Genomic DNA, 21,740 nt, shown 5'->3' with positions numbered 1-21,740 from the left:
CTTTGCAACAGTATGGATGGAACTGGAAAGCATTATGCTAAGCGAAATAAGTCAGGTGGTGAAAGACAAATACCATATGATCTCACCTTTAACTGGAACCTAATCAACAAAACAAACAATATATAACCAAAGACACTGAAACTGAGAAAAGGACGACAGTGACCAGAGGGGAGAGGGGAGGGAATTTCAGGGGGAAAGGGTGAAGGGTTTGTAGGAACAATTATAAAGGACACATGGACAATAATGGGAAGTGGGGTGGGGTGGTGGAAATGGGAGGGAGGTGGGGAGGGCTGGGGGTTAGGCTGGGGTGGGGGGAAAGGGCAGAGAACTGTACTTGAATAACAATAAAATTAGAGAGAGAAGAAAAAGATGGCTGTTAGTAGTTAACTTTACTAGGAGTGAAGTTATACATGAGTTTTAGTTGTGCAGGAGGTCAGCACCCCTAACCCTTGCATTGTTTAAGAGTCAGCTGTATACGATGTTTTTCCTTCTAAAGTCTAGAGGAAAAAGTCTAGGAGTTTTAGAATGTGAGTGTTCAATTTTTTTGTCTAACTTTTCAATTTGAAATCATTTCAGACTCGAAAAACTTGCAGAAATGGCACAGAGAATTTCCATATCCCCTTCACCTAGCTTCTCCAAATGTTAACATCTTACAATGTAATTAAAATCAGGCAGTTGAAATTAATACAATTCTACCAACCAACCTGCAAATTTTGCCAATTTTCCCACTAACATGTTTTTTTCTAGGCCAAGAGCTCATCCAGGATCACACGTTGCTTTTAGTTGTGCATACGTATGTGTTTGTAAATGTTAACTTTGGAGAAAAAAGTCAAATCTAACCAAAAAAAATTACAATAATAGTGCAAATAATCCTAGTATGCCCATTTCTATATTTATCAATTGTTAGCATTCTACCACACGTGTGCTCAAGCTTTCTCTCTTTGTATAATTCTTTTTTCTTTTACTGAAGTATTTCAGAATTGAGTTGCATACATTGTGGTCCTATACCCTAAATATGTGAGTATTTCCTAAGAACAAAGACTTTAACCCTGGCTGGGTAGCTCAGTTGGTTAGAGTGTTGTGAGGATATACCAAGGCTGTGGGTTCAATCCCAAGTCAGGGAAGGTACACAAATAAGTGGAACAACAAACCCATTTCTCTCTCTCTCTCTCTGCCTGCCCCCTTTCCTCTCTCTCTCTCCAAAATCAATTAAAAAAAAAAAAAAGAACAAAAACATTATTTTGTAATAACCATTTTATAATGATTAAATGCAGGAAATTTAACATTGTTCCAATAGTATTAATCTATCACATATTAATAGTATTCGCCATTTGTCTCAATACTATCCTTCTTAGTAATTTTTTTCACGATTCAGGGTTTCATTCAGGATTAAGCTTTGCATTTAGTTGCCATGTCTCTTTCATTTCCCCTGACCTGCAATAGGTCTTCGGCCTTTCTTTGTCCTTCATGACATGGGTATTACTGAAGAGTACAGGTCAGTTGTTTTATAAAATAAAGGTTTTTTAAAAAGATTTTATTTTATTTAGTTTCAGATAGAGGGGAAGGGAGGGAGGGAGAGAAGGAGAGAAACATCAGTGTGTGGTTACCTCTCGTGCTCTCCCCTTGGGGGACCTGGCCCACAACCTGGGCATGTGCCCTGACCGGGAATTGAACTGGCGACCCTTTGGTTCACAGGTGGGTGCTCAATCCAGTGAGCCACACCACCTGGGGCAAAAACAAAGTTTAATGAGGAAAAAAATCAGTCCTCAATGGGTTGGACATTTTCGTTCAAAAGGGTTGTTTGTTGCAGCTACTTCGAACAGTACCGGGCTCGAGTAGATTTCTGAGGCTAAGGACTATGCTTTACTCACCCCCGATGGACAGCAGCAGGTAGAGTGCAGTAAATGGTTGCTGTGGGGTGACTTTAGGCAGACCAGCATGGAGCAGAGCAGGGCAGAGCTGTTTAGCTGGGGAGGCTGCCTTCAGGCACTGGACTGAAGCATCCTAAAGATATAAATTGAGCTGCCAGTTTAAGTAATGGAAGCTTAAAAAAAAATAACATAAGTTTATCATGTGAGGCAGGATAGTAAGAAGCTAGGAAAACTCCTTGGCAAGTGGAATGCGGAAACTGGGACAAGATAATTAAACAAGGCCAAACAATTTCACCAATTTACCGCCAGCTATTGAATTATAAGACCTTATCTTCCCTAACCAAGGACACCTGAGAACAAATGGTTTCTACCTCTCCTCCCTGACCACAGAAAAGTTTAAGTCACCCTGGTCAGGGAGAAAGAGAACAGAGACCCAGATAATGCCATTTGTGCTAGCCAAACCCAAGGACGGATGGAGTCAGGGGAACAAATAACAAAAACCCGGCTAGAACCAGACAGACCCAAGATAAAAGTAAAGCGGTGTAACTGACCAGAGCATAATGCCAAACTCCCTATAGCTTCATTTTGGTGCATCAGCATATTAACACAGCTAGAAAACTGATGAATATTCTACTGAACCTCTTTCCTAAGATTCTCACCCACAGAAGATCAAAATCCTCAAGACAAAGATGCCAGTGGGTCCTCACTCTAAAACATGCCTGTGCCTTTTCTTTGGGCAATGAACTTTTTACTTTCTTTCTCCTGAACTCTAAGAGTCCCCATGAGACTTGCAACCAGGGGAACAGTGGGCAGCAACAGCTGTCCTGGGCTTTTATCCCTGAACCTGTCTCCAAGGTTAACTCTTTTCTATTTCACTCTAGTGAACTAGCTTCAGTCTGCTTGGGTCCTTTCTTTGCTTTGTAACGTTGGTAGGGAGCCAAAGCAGAACCACCGGGTCTCTCTCGTTGCTCCCTCTACCCTAAGCCCTTCCTTATTTCACTGTCCCCAGCTTTAATAAAGAGGTGCTCTCGAACTCACGTGGAAAAAAGTATGAAATCTTTCCTTCAGGAAGTCAAGAGTCCATATATTACGTGCCAGCCTGGGGAACACCCACTCTGGCTGGCGGTTTCCTAAGACCAGCACACAACTCCTGGTTGGTTTTGCAATCCGCGGGGCGCGGGGGGGAAGGGGGGGCGGAGCCAGTGATGTTTCTGGCAAGGCGGCTGGGCCAAAACGTCACATTCGGAGGCAGCAGCGGCCGCGGCCCCGTGACCACGGATTCCCTGATCGGGCGCCGGGCCAGCGTGTTTCAGCATCGGATTGCAGAACGGGCCGAAAGATTTAGAAGGTGCGGCTGCTCCACATCACCCTGCGAAAGGTTTCTTCGCCCGCTGCGTACTGCCAGTTGCCTATTGGGATCGGGTGCTTCGCTGTGCGGGAACAAACTTAGCAGGTGGCCACCGAGGCAGGGACCCAGGCTGGGGCCCCTGCAGACCCAAACCAAGGCCCAAACCAGGAATGGCCGTGAACGTGGAGGCGGCAGCAGCCCGCATACTGTGCGGCTTTTTGGGGAAGCTTCTGGTCCTGCTTTTGGGACTCCTGTCGCTCACCTCAGGTAAGACCTAGGCGAGGTTTGCGGGAGAGGGGTGGTTGTCGCTAGCTGCTCTCTGGTCGACCCCTTCTGGAGTCCCTGACTCTGAGCTCTACTTTTTGAAATTAGATTCATTCATTAATTCGAGAATTAGTTAATGATCCCGTCAGCACTTGTAGGAGCCTGTGACTGCCTCCTTCAGGTTGAGTGCCCTGTAGATTTTTTTTTTAAAGTATGTTTTATTGATTATGCTTTTACAGTTTTCCCAATTTCCCCCCTTTATCTCTCCTCCGCCCTGCACCCCCAACCCTCCAGCATTCCCCCTCCCCCTCCTTAGTTCATGTCCACGGGTTGTAAGTTCTTTGACTTCTCTGTTTCCTGTACCATTCTTAACTTCTCCCCACCTATTTTATGCCTACCAATTATGCTTCTTATTCTCTGTACCTTTCCCCCTCCATTCTTCCCCTCCCCCTCCCCACTGAAAACCCTCCGTGTGATGTCCATTTCTCTGCTCTGTGAATTTTAGCTCCTCTATTGCATCATCCGAGATGCTGGAACTCTGCTGGTCAATGAGGTATGTAGCCTTTCACTAAAGTCTTTACTGAGAGCGAGTGGTGATATTCAAACATTTTTCATTAAAAAAAAATGCTTCTTCAGGCTGTTTTCTTTTTAATTTTTCATTGCACCATAAATATTACTCCATGCAAAGGATGAAAATCTGCTACTGCTTTTTTCTCCCCATCTTTGCAAAGATTTAGGAGTCATTTCTGCCTTTCCTTGAAAGCTTGAATCTACTTTCCAACACTGCTGAACATGTTCACTAGTAAGACAAACAGGATGGGGCCTTTTAAGCAAAGGTCTTCATTAAAAAAAAAGAAGAAGAAGAAAGGAAGAAAAGAAAAGAAATCTGCTCCTGAAACATAGAGAGCTCAAGTTGGATAATGAAAATGAAAATTAAAGCAATGTATTGGGCTGGCCAAAAAGTTCATTACATTTTTTCTGGAAAATAACACATTTTTCATTTTCACCAATAACTTTATTGTTGGATATTTTGAGTATGTTGGCTATCTCTCACTATTGGCTTCTAGTGGGCAGAGGCCAGAGATGCTGCTAAACATCTTCCAATGCATAAGACAGCCCCACAGCAAAGAATTATTTGGCCAAAATGTCAATAGTATCAAGAAACTTTGCAAATCACTTTTAACACATCTGATCAGTCAAGCACCTTCTCTATATACTGCACAAATCAATTTTTGTGTTTCAATTCTGTTTTTACCTTTATTGAAATAATGAAGCATAATACGCCAAAAATGTTGCATATCTTCTTCCATCTTCAGTATTCAAATGGCTGCACAAAAATTCACCAAGTTTGCTAAGTTTTTTTTAAATGCACACTGATATGACAATTGTCACAATACAATCTAACAAAATTGCTTCGAATGAAGTTAAAGACAACAAAGTACTACTAGAGCCATCGTACGGGAAAAAAACGAAATGAACTTTTTGGCCAACACAATATTAGCATCAGATTAAAGCCCTGGCCTGGCAAATGTCTGCCATAGGCACTACACAAAAGGAATGTCTACAAAGTGCCTTTGTGGTGCCCCGCAGCCACTCCTAAGTTACTTTGGGCCCCAGGGTGGAAGGGGTCCTGTAAAATTCTTGTATTCACATACCCCCTCCCTCACCTCATTTCTGTCTGCCTGTCTTCACCTCACCCTCTACCCTAGCCATCTCATCAAATTCACTTATCACTTTCTCGTTGCTCAAATGCATATCATGTATGGCCTCTTTGTATTCCTTGGATCTCAGACATTCCTTCATTCTCACTGTAGTTTTTCACGTTGAGATGTCGCGGTCTTTGCCTGTCCTGAAGGAGTTCTGGGCAGGTCCCTCCTTTTCTAGCCTAGCCAAGTGCTGAGAACAACAGACATGCAGACCTTTTCCCTTTCCATGCCCTTGCCTTCCTGCCCATTCCAGGGTTCTGCAGGCAGCGAGGAATACCCTCACACTGACCTGAAAGAACCCGGAGCAACAATTAGGAGTTTGCAGACAATGCAGCATCCACCTGCAGCGAAGGAGTCTTTTTACTCTTTCTGTGAACACTGCTGGACGTTTCTGTTTAATTATTGAACAAGAAACCAAAAGCCTGAAAGGCATATGAAGAGATATTTTAAGTCATTACTAACCAGAGAACAAAAGTTAAAACAATAGTAAGATATCACTTGACATTTATTAGACTGGCCCAAACAGGCTGGGGGATGCCAAGTGGTGGTGGTGGTGATATGGGAATCTAGACCATATGGGTGTCCATCAGTGCGGCTACAGATGAGCCAGATGTGGATGCTCACCATGGAGAAATGAGCAGCAACTTCAAGCAAAGGACTAGCTGTACACACAGCAGTGTGGACCAATCTGGAAAGCATAGTGCTGAAAGGAGAACCAGCCCTTTTGGTTAGTTAGGGCTTAGTTAGTTGGAGCATTATCCCGTATTTGAAAGCTTGAGGGTTAGGTCCTTAATCCGGGTGCATCCAGGAGGTGACCGATCTCTGCTTCTCTCTCATAGATGTTTCTCTCTCTATCTTTTCCTCTCTCTCTAAATGCAATGAAGAAAAACAAGTCCTGGGGTGAGGATAAAAAAAATAATTATAAAAAGAGGAGAAATAATGACATATAAACTCAATACTATTTCTGTAAGTTTGAGAAACAGAATACGATGTTTTTTTTTTAAATACTCACCCAAGGATATGTTTTTATTGATTTTAGAGAGAGGAAAGGGGGGGTGGAGAGAGAGAGACAGAGAGAAAAACAGAGAAAAACATCTATATGAGAGAGAAGCATTGATTGGTTGCCTCCCATATGTGCCCTGACTGGGGATCAAACCCACAACCTTTTGGTATATGAAATAATGCTACAATCAAGGGAGCCACCCGGCCAGGACAGAACAAGACAGTTTTAAAGAGAAGAAAAACATAGATATTAATCATCTTAGACTGGTTGCCTGATGGGGGAGGGGAATAGAATTAAAAAAGAGTAAATAGTTCTATAAATGTGCAATGAGAAATCTGAAAAAATTAATAATATTTTATTAATAAAAATTAATAAAATAATTTCATATATAGTATCACCAAAAAGAATAAAATACTTAGGAATAAATTTAACAGGAAAACCATAAAACTTATACTCTGAAAACTATAAAACTATTTTATTGTTGAAAGAAATTTAAGAAGAGCTAAATAAGTGATATAGAAAACTATCTTGTCTTAGTCTTCTCAGGCTGCCGTAACAAATACCTTAGACTGAGTGGCTTAAACAACAGAAATTTATTTCTCACTGTTCTGGAGGCCGGGAAGTCTAAGATCAAGGTGTTGACTGCTTTGTTTCCAGAGAGAGGCCTATTTCTGGCTAGTTCATGAACACTTTACTCCATCCCCAGGTGTGGAGAGATTATTTCTTTCATCCCTCTCCTGTTTCTTGTAACGGCACTGATCCCATTCAGGAGGGCTCTACCCTCATGACCTAACTGCCTCCCAAAGGCCTCTCCTTCAAACACCATCACACTGAGGATTATGAATTTTGGAGGGACACAAATACTCAGTCCATAGTACATCCCAGAAACACATTCATGGATTAGAAGACAACATTGTTAAGATGGCGGTACTCCCCAAACTGATCTACAGATTCAATGCAATTCCTATTAGAATCTCTGCTGACGACTTTGGAGAAATTAATAAACTGATTTGAAAATTTCCATGAAATTGCAAGAGACCCAGGATAGCCAAAACAATCTTGAAAAAAAAGAATGAAGGTGGAGGATCTTATCTGGATTAACAAGATGTCATGAACTGAGGGCCTCTGTACGGGGGCCCCCCAAGGAATTTGTTTCCAATTACATGGTAGTGTTTGAGAGTACAAGCCCTGTGTTTTTCCCCCAAGGTTCTCCCATAACTGAGTTTTCTTGTTGCCACAGATTCCTTGAGAGTGGAGATGGCAGGGGACACTCAGACTGTGTTGCTGAATCACACTGCCACCATCTCCTGCAAGGTCCCTGGTTCTTCACACCTGAACATCACAAGTATGGGTGTTACCTGGGTTTGGAAGAATCCGGTGAATGGAACAGGTCACAAGGTGTTTGAGTTTTATGGAAAACACCGAAAGGCATTCCGACCAGGAGCCAGCGTGTCTCTTCAGGGGCTGGCGAAGGGGGACGCCTCCCTGCAGCTGCCTGGAATCCAGCTGAAGGAGGCAGGAGAGTACCGATGTAAGGTGGTGAATACCCCTGATAAGGGCCAGGGGACAGTCTTTCTGGAGGTTGTAGGTGAGTGCCTGGTGGCGGTGTCCTGTGGTTCCCGTGGTGATGGGACTTGGGTGGCGATGTGGATGGGCCAAGTGGAGCAAAGGTTTGGTGCCTGGGCCTAAGAGTCAGATAGACATGGGTTTGAGTCCTGGGCTTTCATGGACACCTGGATAACTTGAGGCAAGTTATTATTCATGGTGAACCTCAATGTCCTTTGCCCTAAACAAATGTAATGGTACCTACTAAGAGGATTGAAAAACTCTTGGTGTAGTGCTTGGCCCAGTAGAAGTGTTCGGTAGAAGAAAGCCCTAGTAATTATTACATAGTTCACCTAGTGTGTGGACAGTCAGTGTTCACTGAAGAGGTGCCTCTGAAAGGCAGCTGGGAACAGATGTGAATCCTATGCCAGCTGTGCTGCTTCCAAACTGGGTGATGAGGCCAGTCATTCAATGTTTATGGACCTGAAACTTTCCCACGTGCAAAATGGGGTGATAAATCATACCTGCCTCTTAGTGTTCCAAGCACTACATAAGACAATGTACGAAAAAGGTGAGCCGAGTGCTGTTCTGAGTTAGGTGCTCGGTCAAGATGTATAACAACAGCAATACGCCCTAAACGCTAATTTGAGCTCCACTTTCCTCTGTTATAAACAGGTCTGGTAATACTATGTAGATGAGCTTGTGAGGAGGGTGTATTAGTTTGCTAGAGCAGCCATAACAAAATACCATTGATTGGGTGGCCTAAATAACAGAAATTCATTGTCACAATTCTGGAGTTTAGAAGTCTGAGGTGGAGGTGTCAGCAGGGTTGGTTCTTCTGCCACCTCTGTCCTTGGCTTGCAAATGTCTGTCTTCTCCCCATGTCCTCACAGGGCCTGTGCCTGTGTCCTCATCTCCCTTTCTTGTAAAGACATGAGTTATATTAGATTAGGGCCCAAGCTAATGACCTCATTTTAACAACCATCTCAATAAAGACCCTCCCTTCAAATACAGCCACGGTCTGAGGGACTGGGGTTAGGACTTCAACATATGAATTTGGGGGCGGGAGACACAGTTCGGGCTATGACAGGGGGGCCGTGTTTATGAGCCCTCCAAAGTTGTACTTAAGACTTTGAGTGTTTTATACATATTAATTTGGGGGATGGGAATGTATATTAGGATTCATTTCCCCTGCAACTGACAGAAAGCCTAAAATAAAAGATTTTAAAAAATTAATAGACATCATTTTTTAGAACAGTTTTAGATTTACGGAAAAATTGCAAAGATAGTAAGAGGTCCTGCCTCTGCATACCACTTCCCCTATTACTAACATCTTGCATTAAGAAGGTATATTTGTTACAATTAATGAACCGATATTGATATATTTTTATTAATTAAAGTCCATGGTTTACTCAGATGTCCCTGATAATTTTTCTTGTTCTGAAGCCTACTTTGAAATTCATAGAGCTACTCCAGTTTTCTTTGGATTACTGTTGGTGTGGTGTATCTTTTTTAATCCTCTACTTTTAAATCTATGTGGGTCTTCATATTTAAAGTGCATTTCTTTTTTTATTGAGTTTATTGGGGTGACATTAGTTAATACAGTTATATAGGTTGCAGATGTACAATTCTGTAATGCATCACCTATACACTGTACTGTGTGCTCACCACCCCAAGTCAAGTCTCCTTCCATCACCATTTATCCCCGCTATATAAAGTGGGTTTCTTGTACAAACAAATATTTGAGACTTTTGTTTTAATCCCCTCTGATGGTCGGTCTGTCTCTTAGTTGATGTACTTAGGGAGGGGAAGGGAGGGAGAAACAGGGGAGAGAAACATCGACGTGAGCAAGAAACATTGATCAGTTGCCTCTCATATGCACCCTGACCTGGGACCAAACCCACAGCCCAGGCATGTGCCCTGACCTTTCACTTTGCAGGATGACGCCAACCGACTGAGCCACACTGGTCAGAGCTGATGCTCTTCCTTTCTTTACGTAGATTCTAGTTTCTGACCCATATCATTTTCCTCCTTTCTGAAGAACTTCTTTTAACATTTTGTAAGGCAGGTCTATGGGCAACACAGTCTCTCAGTTTTTGTTTATTTGACATATATTTATACTTTATTTTTGAAGGATAATTTTTCTGGATATAGGATTCTAGATTGGTGAATTATTTTCTTCCAACACTTAAAATATTTCATGTCCCTCTTTCCTTGCTTATTTAAGAAGTCTAGTGTCATTCTTATCCTTGTTCCTCTCTGAGTAAGTTATTTTTTTTTCTGGAATTTTTGGAAGGTTTTCTCATTGTTTTTTGACAAAAAAATATATTCCCTGCATTTTGAATATGATGTGGTATTTTCCTACTTGGTGTTCTCTAAGCTTCCTGGATCTGTGCTTTGGTGTCTGTCATTAATTCTGGAAAATTCTCAGCCATTTTTTTTCAAATTATTTCTCCTCCTTTTTCTTTACTTTCATTGGTATTCCTGTTACATGTGCGTTACACCTTTTTCATGTGTCCACAGTTTTTGGATATTTCTTTTCCTTCTGGGTTTCCCCCGCCATTCTTTTTGCTCTTTGAATTTGAGTTTGGGAATTTTAATGGACATATTTAAGCTGGCTGATTCTCTCCTTAAGTTAAGTCTACTGATGAGCCTGTCAAAGGCATTCTCATTTCTTTTATAGTGTTTTTAGTTTCGAGCATTTCCTTTTAATTCTTTCTCAGAGAGCATCCTTCTCTCTGCTCACATTATCCACCTGTTCTTGCTTTTTCCATTAGTGCTCTTAACGTTTTAGTCATAGTTATTTTAAATTCCCTATCTGATTATTCCAAAATCTGTATCATACCCGAGCCTGGTTCTGATGATTACTTTGTCTGTTCACACTTTTCGGCATGCCTTGTAGTGTTTTTTGTTGAAAGCCAGATAGTACGTACCAGGGAATAGGAACTGAGGTAAATTGGCTTTTAGTGTGAGATTCTATGGCTGGGACCTGGGCTGTGTTTAATGTCGATGCCGTAGCTGTAGGTGTCAGAGATTTCAGTTTTCCTCTAGTGTCTTTGCCCCTTCACTGTTTTCTTTGAGTTTCCCTACGAAGTCCTTAAATCCAGTTGTGTCTTGCAGCTTTCTCAGTTGTAATCCACTGTTATTATACTGGAGCCCTGCTGACTTGGTGGTAAAGAGGTGATTATGATTAAATCTCACCCTTTGAGTGGCCTGAGACCCTAGGCTATGACCTTCAAAGTGTCCTCAGGTGAGACAGGAAGGTTATAGATGGCTGGAGAGCTAATCTTTGTTCTCCTAGGTTAGCCAGGGCTCTGGAAAAGTCTCCTTTCTTGAGGGCATTCTTTGTTTTGGAGAATGCACTGGGTATATTTTTAAATGGTTGCTTATCCTTTCCTCCCCAAAACAGAAGGGGCTTTCTCTCGCAGCTGCAAGAACCTGGTGGGGTTTCTGGAGGTGAAACCCATGAAAACCTCCTAAGACAGGGCCCTCAGTTCTTACTCTCCAGCTAATCCACCCACGTCCTTTAGCAAATTGTCAAAGTTATGAGCCTAGCACCTTCTGTGTAAGGAGACACGATCTTGGCAGTGGTCCTCTCAGTCTGCTTGTCTCTCTAGTTTTCAGGTGGGTGGTTTGCCCTGTCACCTCACTTCTCTGATGGAGCTAAGAAAAGTTGTTGATTTGTAGGTGTTTCAGTTCAGCCTTTTTTCATCCTAGGAGGGGTGGTGGTGATAACTTCTAAGGTCTTTATGTATCCGAGGGGAAACCAGAAGTCAACAGGGAATTTTAAAAAGCTAGTTTATTTTTCTTACACAAAAATGTAGCCAGACCAGGGCAGGTAGGGCAGTTCTGTGATCATCTGGGACCCAGGGGACTTTTGTCTTGCCACTTTTCGGTCCTCAACATGCAGCTTGTGTGTGGAGATGGCTTTTCCGTCACACGGTATTCCAGCCATTCTGCAGAAAGAGAGAAGGGCAGAGTCCTTTCCTTTAAGATACCCTTGTTCTTTAAGGATATTTCCTTGAGGTTGCTCTCCCTACTTCTGATTCTACTCGAACTTGTGGACCCTGAGTTCAGATGGCTACACCGGCTGCAGTGGAGGATGGGAGATGCAGCTTTAACTTAGATGTATCACTGAAGAATGAAATGGGCAGCAGTTAGCAATCTCTCCCACAACAGTGTTCCAGAGCTTTCCTCAGATTGTCAAAGTTGTCTATGACACAGAGTGGCGTAAGAAACTGCTCTGCAAAGCGGCTGTGAGAGTCAGGGTCATGGAGTATCAGCACCTTGCTGGCACTGAGGTGAACGTACCCAGAATACTTAGCTTAAGCAGAATCCCATTCGCTTCACTCACCCTTCCTGAAGGCTTGCTCTGGGTCAGACATTGAACTGATAATAACCTTGTCCCAACCTACCCTCAAAGTATGACTCTTCTCCCTCGGCAGCTCTCCCAGTCAGCATATTTGTGGAGGAAGCCAAGGCGAAAGATAATGATGACCAGTGTCTTTGGTGTAAGGCAAGTGGGTTCTTCCCAAAGGCCATTAACATAACGTGGTATAAATGGAGCCAGAATTCCCAGTATCTGGAGATTTCTGAGGGCGTCACCACCAATTCTGCCATTGAGAATGAAGACAACACATTTAATGTCACTAGCTCGCTGAGGCTGAAGCACTATCCGGAACACAATGTGACCTACCAATGTATGGTACAGCACATATCCCTGTCCACCCCCTGGAGGGGGAACATCACCCTGCCTGAGAACGGTAAGCATCTTCCTAGACGTTTCCCCTACTCTTTGCCTTGAGGGGGTATAATGTAAAACTCAGGTTCCCAGTCAGTCTGAGCCAAGATGGGGGCCACTGGGGAAGGAGAAAAAGCCTCGTTTGGCCTAGCTCAGCCCCAGAGGCAGCAGTCCAGACCAGGTTCCCTGAGCCAAGGCGGTGGTCTCATGGGTGGGGAGTAGTGACAGTAGTCCTCAGGGTTGCTGTTAGCTTACGGCAGCTTAAGTGACCTGGGTGATCTATCTGTATGGCCTGGAGTGGGAGAAAGGGGATGGCATCCTGCCCATGTCCCCTGAGGATACGGGTCTGTCAGGGGCCAGAGACCCAGCTCTACCAGCAACTTTTCTGGTCAGGCTCAGGGCTCACTACAGACTGTTGGCTGGTAGAGGCTGTGTCAGTAGTTCTGTGCCCAGGATGGGGAGGCCGTAGTAGGGAGTCCTGCAAATGTCAAGGGCTTTCCCCAGGCACACTAGATCCTTCGCTTAAGATAATACGGCTCCCTACAGAGCCCCTCCTGCTGGTGGGGTGGGGTTAATTGATCTCATACCCCGGCTTCCGTGGTCATGGCTCTGGTCCTAGGGGGGAAGACCCTGCTGGTCAAATGCATCAGCCTGGAGCTGGGAGGGGTTAGGAAGGCAGGGGCTGACTGGCTGTGCCAGATGGAGGCTGGGGTGGCCCTGGAGGAAGAGAAGGGCCAGAGATGTGTGTGTGTGGTGTGTTCAGGGACGTGTGCAGGGCACGTATGGCACTTGGGGAGTATGGAATTGAAATATGCTTTGTGCATATAAGAGGTCTGTCTTGGTGATTTGTGTATGCCTTTGGGCTGCTATAACAGACTGCCACAGACTGGGTGGCTTATAAACAATAGCTGTCACAGTTCTGGAGGCTGGAAGTCTGAGATCAGTGTGCCAGCATGGTGGGTGGGGGCTTTCTTCTGGGGCACAGATGTCTTGTGGTGTCCTCGTGTGGTGGGAGGGGTGAGGGATCTCTCTGAGACCTTTTATAAGGGCACTAATCTCATTCATGAGGGCTCCATCCTCATGACCTGTGACCTCCCAGAAATCCCACCTCCAAATACCATTACAATGGGGTATTAGGATTTCAACATATGCATTTGGGGGGGGCACAGACATTCAATACATAGCAGTAGTGTAAGATGGTATAGTGGTGTGGAAGCTCTGAACACGTGCATGGCATATTTGTGGTACGTGGTGCTCGACGTTGCCATGGATTTCTGGCAAGTGCTGAACACACTGATGTGTGGAAGAGTACGTGATAGGAATGACAAGATGTGCGGCGGAGGATTGACTGGTGGTTATATCTCTGCCAGGGAAATGACACACAACCACACAGATCTTAGCAGTGGTTGTGTGCCCTGCCAGTTGGTTTTCTCTTAAGTTTGGCCTCCTCTTTCTTTCTGCAGGATCTGAGGCCAAAAGTGGCTCATGGAAACTTGTCTGGATCGTTGCTCTCTGTTTGGGAGTACCTGTACTGACTGCACCAATCTTTTGGAAGAGGTAAGGGGGTGCTAAAGCAAAGGTGAGCCCTGTGTTTTGGAATTGGCTCTGGGAGTTCAGGAAGCATGGCCAGCGGATGATGTTGCAGAGTTCTCAGGATCGATGCCGGGGGGTCTTGTGTGGTGTGTTTGTGGTGTGTGGCTCTTTCTGATGTTGTGTTGGGGAAGAACTTTCTCGTCAGACCTACGTGTGGTGGCTTGTGACTCGGGGGAGATGCATGGCAAAGCCCCTCTGCCTCTTCATAACACAACTCTCAGTGTGGACCAAACCTCACTGTGTCAGTACGGAGCAGGCCTTTGAACCATGTATGGGCCGCATCGCTGTTCTCACACCTGGAAACCACAGCTCAGAGAGGGGCATTCCTTCCCCCAGGTGCTCATATTTTGTTAATAGCTCAAAGGGATAACTTACAACCAGATTTCACCTTTAAACCAAGAATCTCTAACCCTCACTGGTATTTCCAAACATGTTTATTCCTAACTGTGGTCCAAATAGCAAACAAAACAGCTCAAGAGACCTAAGAGACCAGTGTAAGCATGTTGGTTAAAATGGTTCTATTTTTTTTCTTAAGATTTCATGTATTTATTTTTAGAGAGAAGGAAAAGGAGGCAGAAAGAGAGGGAGAGAGACATCAATGTGTGATAAAAACCTCAATCAGTTGCCTCCTGCATGCCCCCAACTGGGGACCTGGACTGCAACCCAGGCACGTGCCCTGACTGGAATCCAACCAGGAATCCAACCAGCAACCTTTCGGTCCACAGGCTGGTGCTTAATCCACTGAGCCACACTATCCAAGGCTAAAATGGTTCTAGACAATAAAATTGCCCTCAGTTATTTAGGGGCCTGCCAAGGCAAAATCTTTGCAGGAGCTAATACATCTCATTAGAAATGCTTTAGGAAAATTAAAATAATCAGTCGACTAAGAAAAAAAGTCTGTTTCTTTATCTAAACTTGACCAGGCGATTCATGGGACATAGTCTCCTGATTGGACTTCAGTCAGTGTGAAAACTGGATATGAAGTGGTTTTCAAATGTGTTGATATTTGTGAATGTTCTCATATTCCTTGCCTTCCTCTGGCTTCTGCTCTCCAGGTACCATTGCTGTAAGCGGACACTTAACAAGCATACTTATAGAAGAAGAGACTCCGAAAGCCTTCGTTTATGATCATCCTGGATTCTCAGGTGGTTTGCAATGATGGCTCCAATTACCCACCCTGCGCTATATCCTTTGTCCTTTGCTGGGTAACTTTGCAGTGCCCTCCCATCCTGGGCTGCCCCTTGACACTGGGCTCAACCTTGTGACTTGCTCTGACCAATGGAAGGAGACGGGAGTGAAAGAGGCCGTGTGTACTTCCATTTGCTTTCTTTTGTGCTTCTGACATCTGTGAGAGGAGGACACGTCCAGGCCGTCCTGCTGGAGGATGAGAGGCAATGGAAACTGGAGTGAGTGGCTCTAGAGGAGGCCAGTCTATCATAAGTCCTCAATGGCGTGCATAGGTTCTGCACCTTTAAACAAAACGACGTGTATAATGAAACTAACTTTACTGTAGGCTAATGATTTTATGAACCAAACAAGAGTTAGTTTCCTACGGCATCTCATCAACATTATAATGAGAACACTGACCAAAACCATGTTATTTGAAGACCACCAGCTGTGGATTACATGGCAGCCACCCAATTTCCAGACATGTGAGCTGAGATCATCAGCATCAACAGAGCTGACTCTCGAATGTACCAGAAATATATATTTTTAAATATATTTATTGATTATGCTATTACAGTTGTCCCATTTCCCCCCTTCACTCCACTCCATCCTGCACACCCCTTCCCTCCCACATTCCCCCCCATAGTTCATGTCCATGGGTCATACTTATAAGTTCTTTGGCTTCTACATTTCCTATACTATTCTTACCCTCCCCCTGTCTATTTTCTACCTACCACTTATGCTACTTATTCTCTGTACCTTTCCCCCCTCTCTCCCCCTCCCACTCCCCTGTTGATAACCCTCCATGTGATCTCTATTTCTGTGGTTCTGTTCCTGTTCTAGTTGTTTGCCTAATTTGCTTTTGTTTTTGTTTTAGGTGTGGTTGTTGATAACTGTGAGTTTGCTGTCATTTTTACTGTTCATATTTTTGATCTTCTTTTTCTTAGATAAATCCCTTTAACATTTCATATAATAAGGGCTTGGTGATGATGAACTCCTTTAACTTGACCTTATCTGAGAAGCACTTTATCTGCCCTTCCATTCTAAATGAAAGCTTTACTGGATAGAGCAATCTTGGATATAGGTCCTTGCCTTTCCTGACTTGGAATACTTCTTGCCAGCCCCTTCTTGCCTGTAAGGTCTCTTTGGAGAAACCAGCTGACAGTCTTATGGGAATTCCTTTGTAGGTAACTATCTCCTTTCCTCTTGCTGCTTCTAAGATTCTCTCCTTCTGCTTAATCTTGGCTAATGTAATTATGATGTGCCTTGGTGTGTTCCTCCTTGGGTCCAGCTTCTTTGGGACTCTCTGAGCTTCCTGGACTTCCTGGCAGTCTATTTCCTTTGCCAGATTAGGGAAGTTCTCCTTCATTATTTGTTCAAATAAGTTTTCAATTTGTTGCTCTTCCTCTTCTCCTTCTGGTACCCCTATAATTTGAATGTTGGAACGTTTCAAGATGTCCTGGAGGTTCCTAAGCCTCTCCTCATTTTTCCGAATTCTTGTTTCTTCATTCTTTTCTGGTTGGATGTTTCTTTCTTCCTTCTGGTCCACACCGTTGATTTGAGTTCCAGTTTTCTTCCCATCACTATTGGTTCCCTGTACATTTTCCTTTGTTTCTCTTAGCATAGCCTTCATTTTTTCATCTAATTTGCAACCAAATTCAACCAATTCTGTGAGCTTCTTGATTACCAGTGTTTTGAACTGTGCATCTGATAGGTTGGCTATATCTTCATTGCTTAGTTGTATTTTTTCTGGAGCTTTGATCCGTTCTTTCATTTGGGCCATTTTTTTTTTGTCTTGGCTCACCTGTTCTGTAAAGGGGCGGAGACTTAGGTGTTCACCAGGGCAGGGTAACGCTGGTGGCTGAGCTGTGACACTGTATGTGGGGGAGGGACTGAGAGGGAGCAATGGCTCCTGCTCCACTCTCTGCTAGATTTCATTCACTCCCTCTGCTACCCACAATCAAACTGGACCTCTCTAGTGCTGCTCCCCGAGTGGGTGGGCCTGTGCAGGCTCTAGGCCCCTGTGGTCTCCCCAACAACCTCTCCTGTGAGGCTGGGAGTTTCTTGTGCTGCTGCCTCAACCCCCACAGGTGTTTTCAATCAGAGGTTTGAGGCTTTATTTCCCGGAGCTGGGGCCCTGGGTTGCGCAGTCTGCTTCGCTTCCCCGCCATTCCTCCTGGTTTATCTATGCGCAAATGTGGGGCTGTGGGGTCTGCTAGCGGTCGCACTGCCTGCCCCGTTTGCCCCACAATCCGCCAAGTCTCTGGGTCCAGCTGCGTTGCCCTGAGTCCTCTCCACCCCGGCTACCCATCTCCGCCCCTCCTACTGGTCTGGATGAATGTTTCTTCTTTATCTCCTTGGTTGTCGGACTTCCATGCAGTTAGATTTTCTCTCAGTTCTGGTTGTTTTTTGTTTTTAAATTGTTGTTGTCCTTCTTTTGGTTGTGTGAGGAGGCTCAGTGTGTCTACCCACGACTCCATCTTGGCTGGAAACCCAGAAATATTTTTTAAAAGCCACCACGTGTTTAGGCTGGCTTGTTATACAGCAAAATCTAACTGATATAGCTCCTCAGGAACCTAAATTTTGACCCCAAAAGTGTGCTTTCCATGGATATGTGTTGCTGAGACCCCCTCAGCTATGAAGACTGTACGCAGCCAACGAGTTCCAGCTGTGTCGTCTCAGGGATCCGCTGCAGTATTCTAACTTAGGCCGCGCTCCAGCCAGCGGCTGAACAAAGCAGGCGTCTTGGGAACTCCCTGCCGGAGTGGCTGAGAGCTTCTCGGAGTTGCACTATAGTCTGAAGCTCTCGCTACCCAATCCTCCCTCCCTCCTCCCTTCACAGATCTCAGACCTGCAACAGGATCCAAAGACTTTCTCACCTACTTCTGAGGCCTGTTTCATAGGCACTGCTTCCAGTAACTCTCTCGTACTTCTAATGCGTCTTGAAAGCCGCTTCTTAGAAGACCCAACCTAACACGAGAGGGGACTGAAGAATTATAAGGAGAGGTGCTTTCATTATGGTGCATTCATGGCGTATTCAGGTGGAGGAGCCACCGGCATGCTGATGGTTCTTACACAGTGACAGACGGCAGAAACCACAAGCTTTCTCAGCGAATGTGTGAGTAACTGGAGTGGCCCACACAGTTTGCTCAAGAGCAGCCTGTTCAACTGCCCTCCTCAATAGCCTCCGGCCAATCAGCTTTTTCCAAGAAAAGGGAAAGAAGCAACACTTTCCAGAGAAGGTATACAGATGGCCAACAGGTACATATAAAGGTGCTCAACATCATTAGTCACCAGGAAAGTGCAAATCAAAACAATGAGACCTCACCTCACTCCTGTTGGAGTGGCTACTATCAAACAGATAAAAAATAAAAAGTATTGGCCAGGATGTGGAGAAGAGGAAAGACTGACTTGGTGTACTGTTGGTGGGAATGTAAAGTGATGTAGCCATTATAGAATATAGTATGGAAGTTCCTCAAAGAAAAATCAAAGATCCAGACATTCTACCTCTGGGAATCTGTCTGCAGGAAAGGGAAACACTAAAGTTAGTGTACCTCTATGTTTATTATTTACAGTAGCCAATACGGGTCCTCACCCTAAGTGTCCATCAACGGATGAATGTATAAAGAAACTGTGACACACACACACACACACACACAGAGCCATGTGCCACTTAACAAAGGGACTGCATTCTGAGAGATGTGTTGTTAGGCAATTTCATCACTGTGTTAACATCACTGAGTGTACTCACACAAACCTAGATGGTCCCGACAGCCTTCTATGCACGTGGTCTGTATGGTACACAGTGAGGCTGCAAGCCTGTACATCATGTTACTGTGCTGAATCCTGTAGGCAGTTGTAACAATGGTCAGTATTTGTGTATCTCAACATAGAAAAAGTACAGTAGAAATGTGGTATAAAAGAGAAGAAATAGTATACCTGTACAGGGCACTTAGCATGAATGGGGCTTGCAGAACCGGAAGTTGCTCTAGGTGAGTCAGTGAATGGGAAGGCTGGGACATTATACTAGCGTGGCCTTCACTGTACACTCAGGCTACACTAAATTTATAAAACGGTATGAGACTGAATGGAGCACAAGCGAAAATGATGCAATCAAGAGATGCCGTCAACACGATTGGAGGCTGCTACTAGACTAACACCACATACTGTTTTATAGCAAACTTACTTATTTAATTTATTTTTAGGGTGACAGAAAGGGAGGGAGGAAGAGAGGGAGAGAAAAATCAATGTGAAAGAGAAATATCAATCGGTTGCCTGTAGTACACGCCCTGACCAGGGACTGAACCTGCAACCAAGGCATGCGCCCTGACCGGGAATCAAACTGGCAACCCTTCGCTTTGCTGGACAAGGCCCAACCAACTGAGCCACACCCGTCAGGGTGCAAACTCATTTTTATAGCTAGAAAAAAGATACTTTAAAATAGCAATAAGAATACAGTGTAGTAAACCTGTGAGCCAGTAACAGTATTGTTATGAAGTATTATGCACTGAACACAATTACATATACTTTTATATATGTTTTTATGTGGCCAGCAGGGCAGTAGGTTTTTTACACCGGCATCACCACTGGCACGTGAGCAATGCGTCGTGCTAGGACGTGAGGAAGCCTATGACTTCCTAGGTAAGAGGAGTTTTCTAGCTCCACTATAAGCTCATGGGACTACCGTTGTCAAAAGGTACATGGTGACCAGAGTTGTTAATACTGCATGGGATATTTACAAGTTGCTAAACGTAAATCTTAAAAGTTATCACAAGAAAAGTTTTGGAACTGTATAGAGATGGATTTTAATTGGACTTATTGTGGTGGTTATTTTGCAATATATACAAATATCAAATCTTCGGTTTTACACCCGAAACTAACAAATGTCAGTTATACCTCAATTTAAAAAAGGGGGGGGGGAGGGGAGAGAAAGCAACAGTTATTGTTACCAGTTATTGTTGACCTGTTTCCATTTCAAATTCAATTTCTTCGTTCAGTGAGGTCAATCTGTGCATGCCAATATACGAATAAAAGTATTCACTTTTAATGTATACCTGACTTATTCTTTGATAGAAGATACGTGACTTGCCCCCACCCCCACCCCCGGTCTCACGACTAGAAAAGGGTGCAGCTTGGGTTTCTAAGTGTACCATACCTCCAGGGTGGGTTGGGCTGTGAGTGCTGAGCCTAATCATTAATTCGGTCTTGAGGAGAGGTCTTGGCTCGGTACAGTTCTAGTCAGTTCTTAGGGGAGGACCTGTTGGTGGGCATGCTTGGCCCTTGCCTCATTGTCTGTAACTGATCCCAGGTGGCTGATGCCATTCCTAATTGGATGAAAGTATGGGCGCCTCCACCAGGACAGGCTGACAGGGCCGTGGAGGGTCTCATACCAGGTGTTGGCCACGGGTACCATACACAGAGTTGTTCTGAATGCAGTTATCAGGGGTGTGCAGCTGTATTTCTGGACCTTTGTGAGGCAGCTACCGGAAGTTGGAGTAATGGCTCAGAAACAGTTCTTAGGTCTTAAGTCTCTTGGCTTAGAGTAGCGATTGTCAACCGCTGTGCTGCGGCAGGCACACTGGTGTGCTGCAAGAATTTTTAAAACTCGTAATACCTGACTAGTCAGAGGCTCTGACCTTTTTTCCCTTAGACTCAAATAAAAAGATGACGAGAGCCAACACAAAAGCCATCTGATATGAATATTTCAAAATTATACCTATTTTTTGGTCAGAGTGACAAGCAATAAATTTTTGGTGTATTGCAGAATTTTAGTAATTAGTTTATGTGTGCCTTGAGATGAAAAATGTTGAAGCTCGCTTAGAGGGATGAATAGAACACTCCTCACTGGTGAGCTATCCACGTGAGGGTGTTAGAGTAGCCTCTGGTGGTGGCATATGGGGATTGCAGCATCAGTGTGGCCGGAGTCTTTCAAGAATATAATTGGAGGGCCCAATAAATCTCCAAGTAGACAGAGTTCAGTAAATCTCAAAGCGGAAGGAGGCAAATGGCAATAGTGTGGCTGCAGAGCAAAGGGAGTAGTCCAAGCTGTTTACTGTGGCTGAAAGAGAATGACATTCTTTGGAAAAAGTAGTAAGGCAGATGAGATTTTATAAATTTAGTAAAAGACATTATAATTTTGTAGAGAATCTGATAGAAGACTAAAATAATACAAGGGAAAAATACAGTTAGATGGGGAAATCACAAATGAGATATTGTTAGAGGAAAATGAAAATATCAGATGTAAAATGTGGGGAATATTAAGTGGACATCCTTCATTGGAAGGGAATCTATGCTGTAGAAAAAAGGCATCAAAGAGTTCCTAACTTAGAAATACGTATGCTGGTCAGACCAGAAGAGAGGCTCAAAAGAGGCAGGATTATGGGATGATTTTCATTCTTCCTCTTCCGAGATGGATGGGAAACCAAAGACCCAGGAGTTTAACGAAAGAGTCTTAGTCAGAACCAAGCATTTACTTCTCTCTGGATTACTCCAGAGTGACTCC

The 21,740-nt window shown here is 44.1% G+C and overlaps 1 protein-coding gene across 1 annotated transcript; it reads left to right on the top strand.

The window, feature by feature from the left end:
- The first annotated feature begins 328 nt into the window (after positions 1-328).
- NCR3LG1 (natural killer cell cytotoxicity receptor 3 ligand 1) lies at positions 329-20,283 on the top strand. Its single transcript, XM_053923726.1, has 5 exons — positions 329-3,486; positions 7,433-7,780; positions 12,183-12,500; positions 13,942-14,035; positions 15,127-20,283. The coding sequence occupies exons 1-5, from the start codon at positions 3,390-3,392 to the stop codon at positions 15,197-15,199; spliced, it is 930 nt and encodes a 309-aa protein (XP_053779701.1). The 5' UTR covers positions 329-3,389; the 3' UTR covers positions 15,200-20,283.
- The last annotated feature ends 1,457 nt before the right edge of the window (positions 20,284-21,740 follow it).

The sequence above is a fragment of the Desmodus rotundus genome, chromosome 5 (genome assembly GCF_022682495.2).
Source record: "Desmodus rotundus isolate HL8 chromosome 5, HLdesRot8A.1, whole genome shotgun sequence".
NCBI lineage: Eukaryota > Metazoa > Chordata > Mammalia > Chiroptera > Phyllostomidae > Desmodus > Desmodus rotundus.
This window is presented reverse-complemented; position numbering and strand designations above follow the sequence as displayed.

Excerpts from the sequence above, each read along its gene's own strand:
- NCR3LG1 (XM_053923726.1), top strand. The coding sequence starts at position 3,390 with ATGGCCGTGAACGTGGAGGCGGCAGCAGCCCGCATACTGTGCGGCTTT. Across the intron at positions 3,487-7,432 it reads ACTCCTGTCGCTCACCTCAG|ATTCCTTGAGAGTGGAGATG; the intron begins GTAAGACCTAGG and ends TTGTTGCCACAG. Across the intron at positions 12,501-13,941 it reads CATCACCCTGCCTGAGAACG|GATCTGAGGCCAAAAGTGGC; the intron begins GTAAGCATCTTC and ends TTCTTTCTGCAG.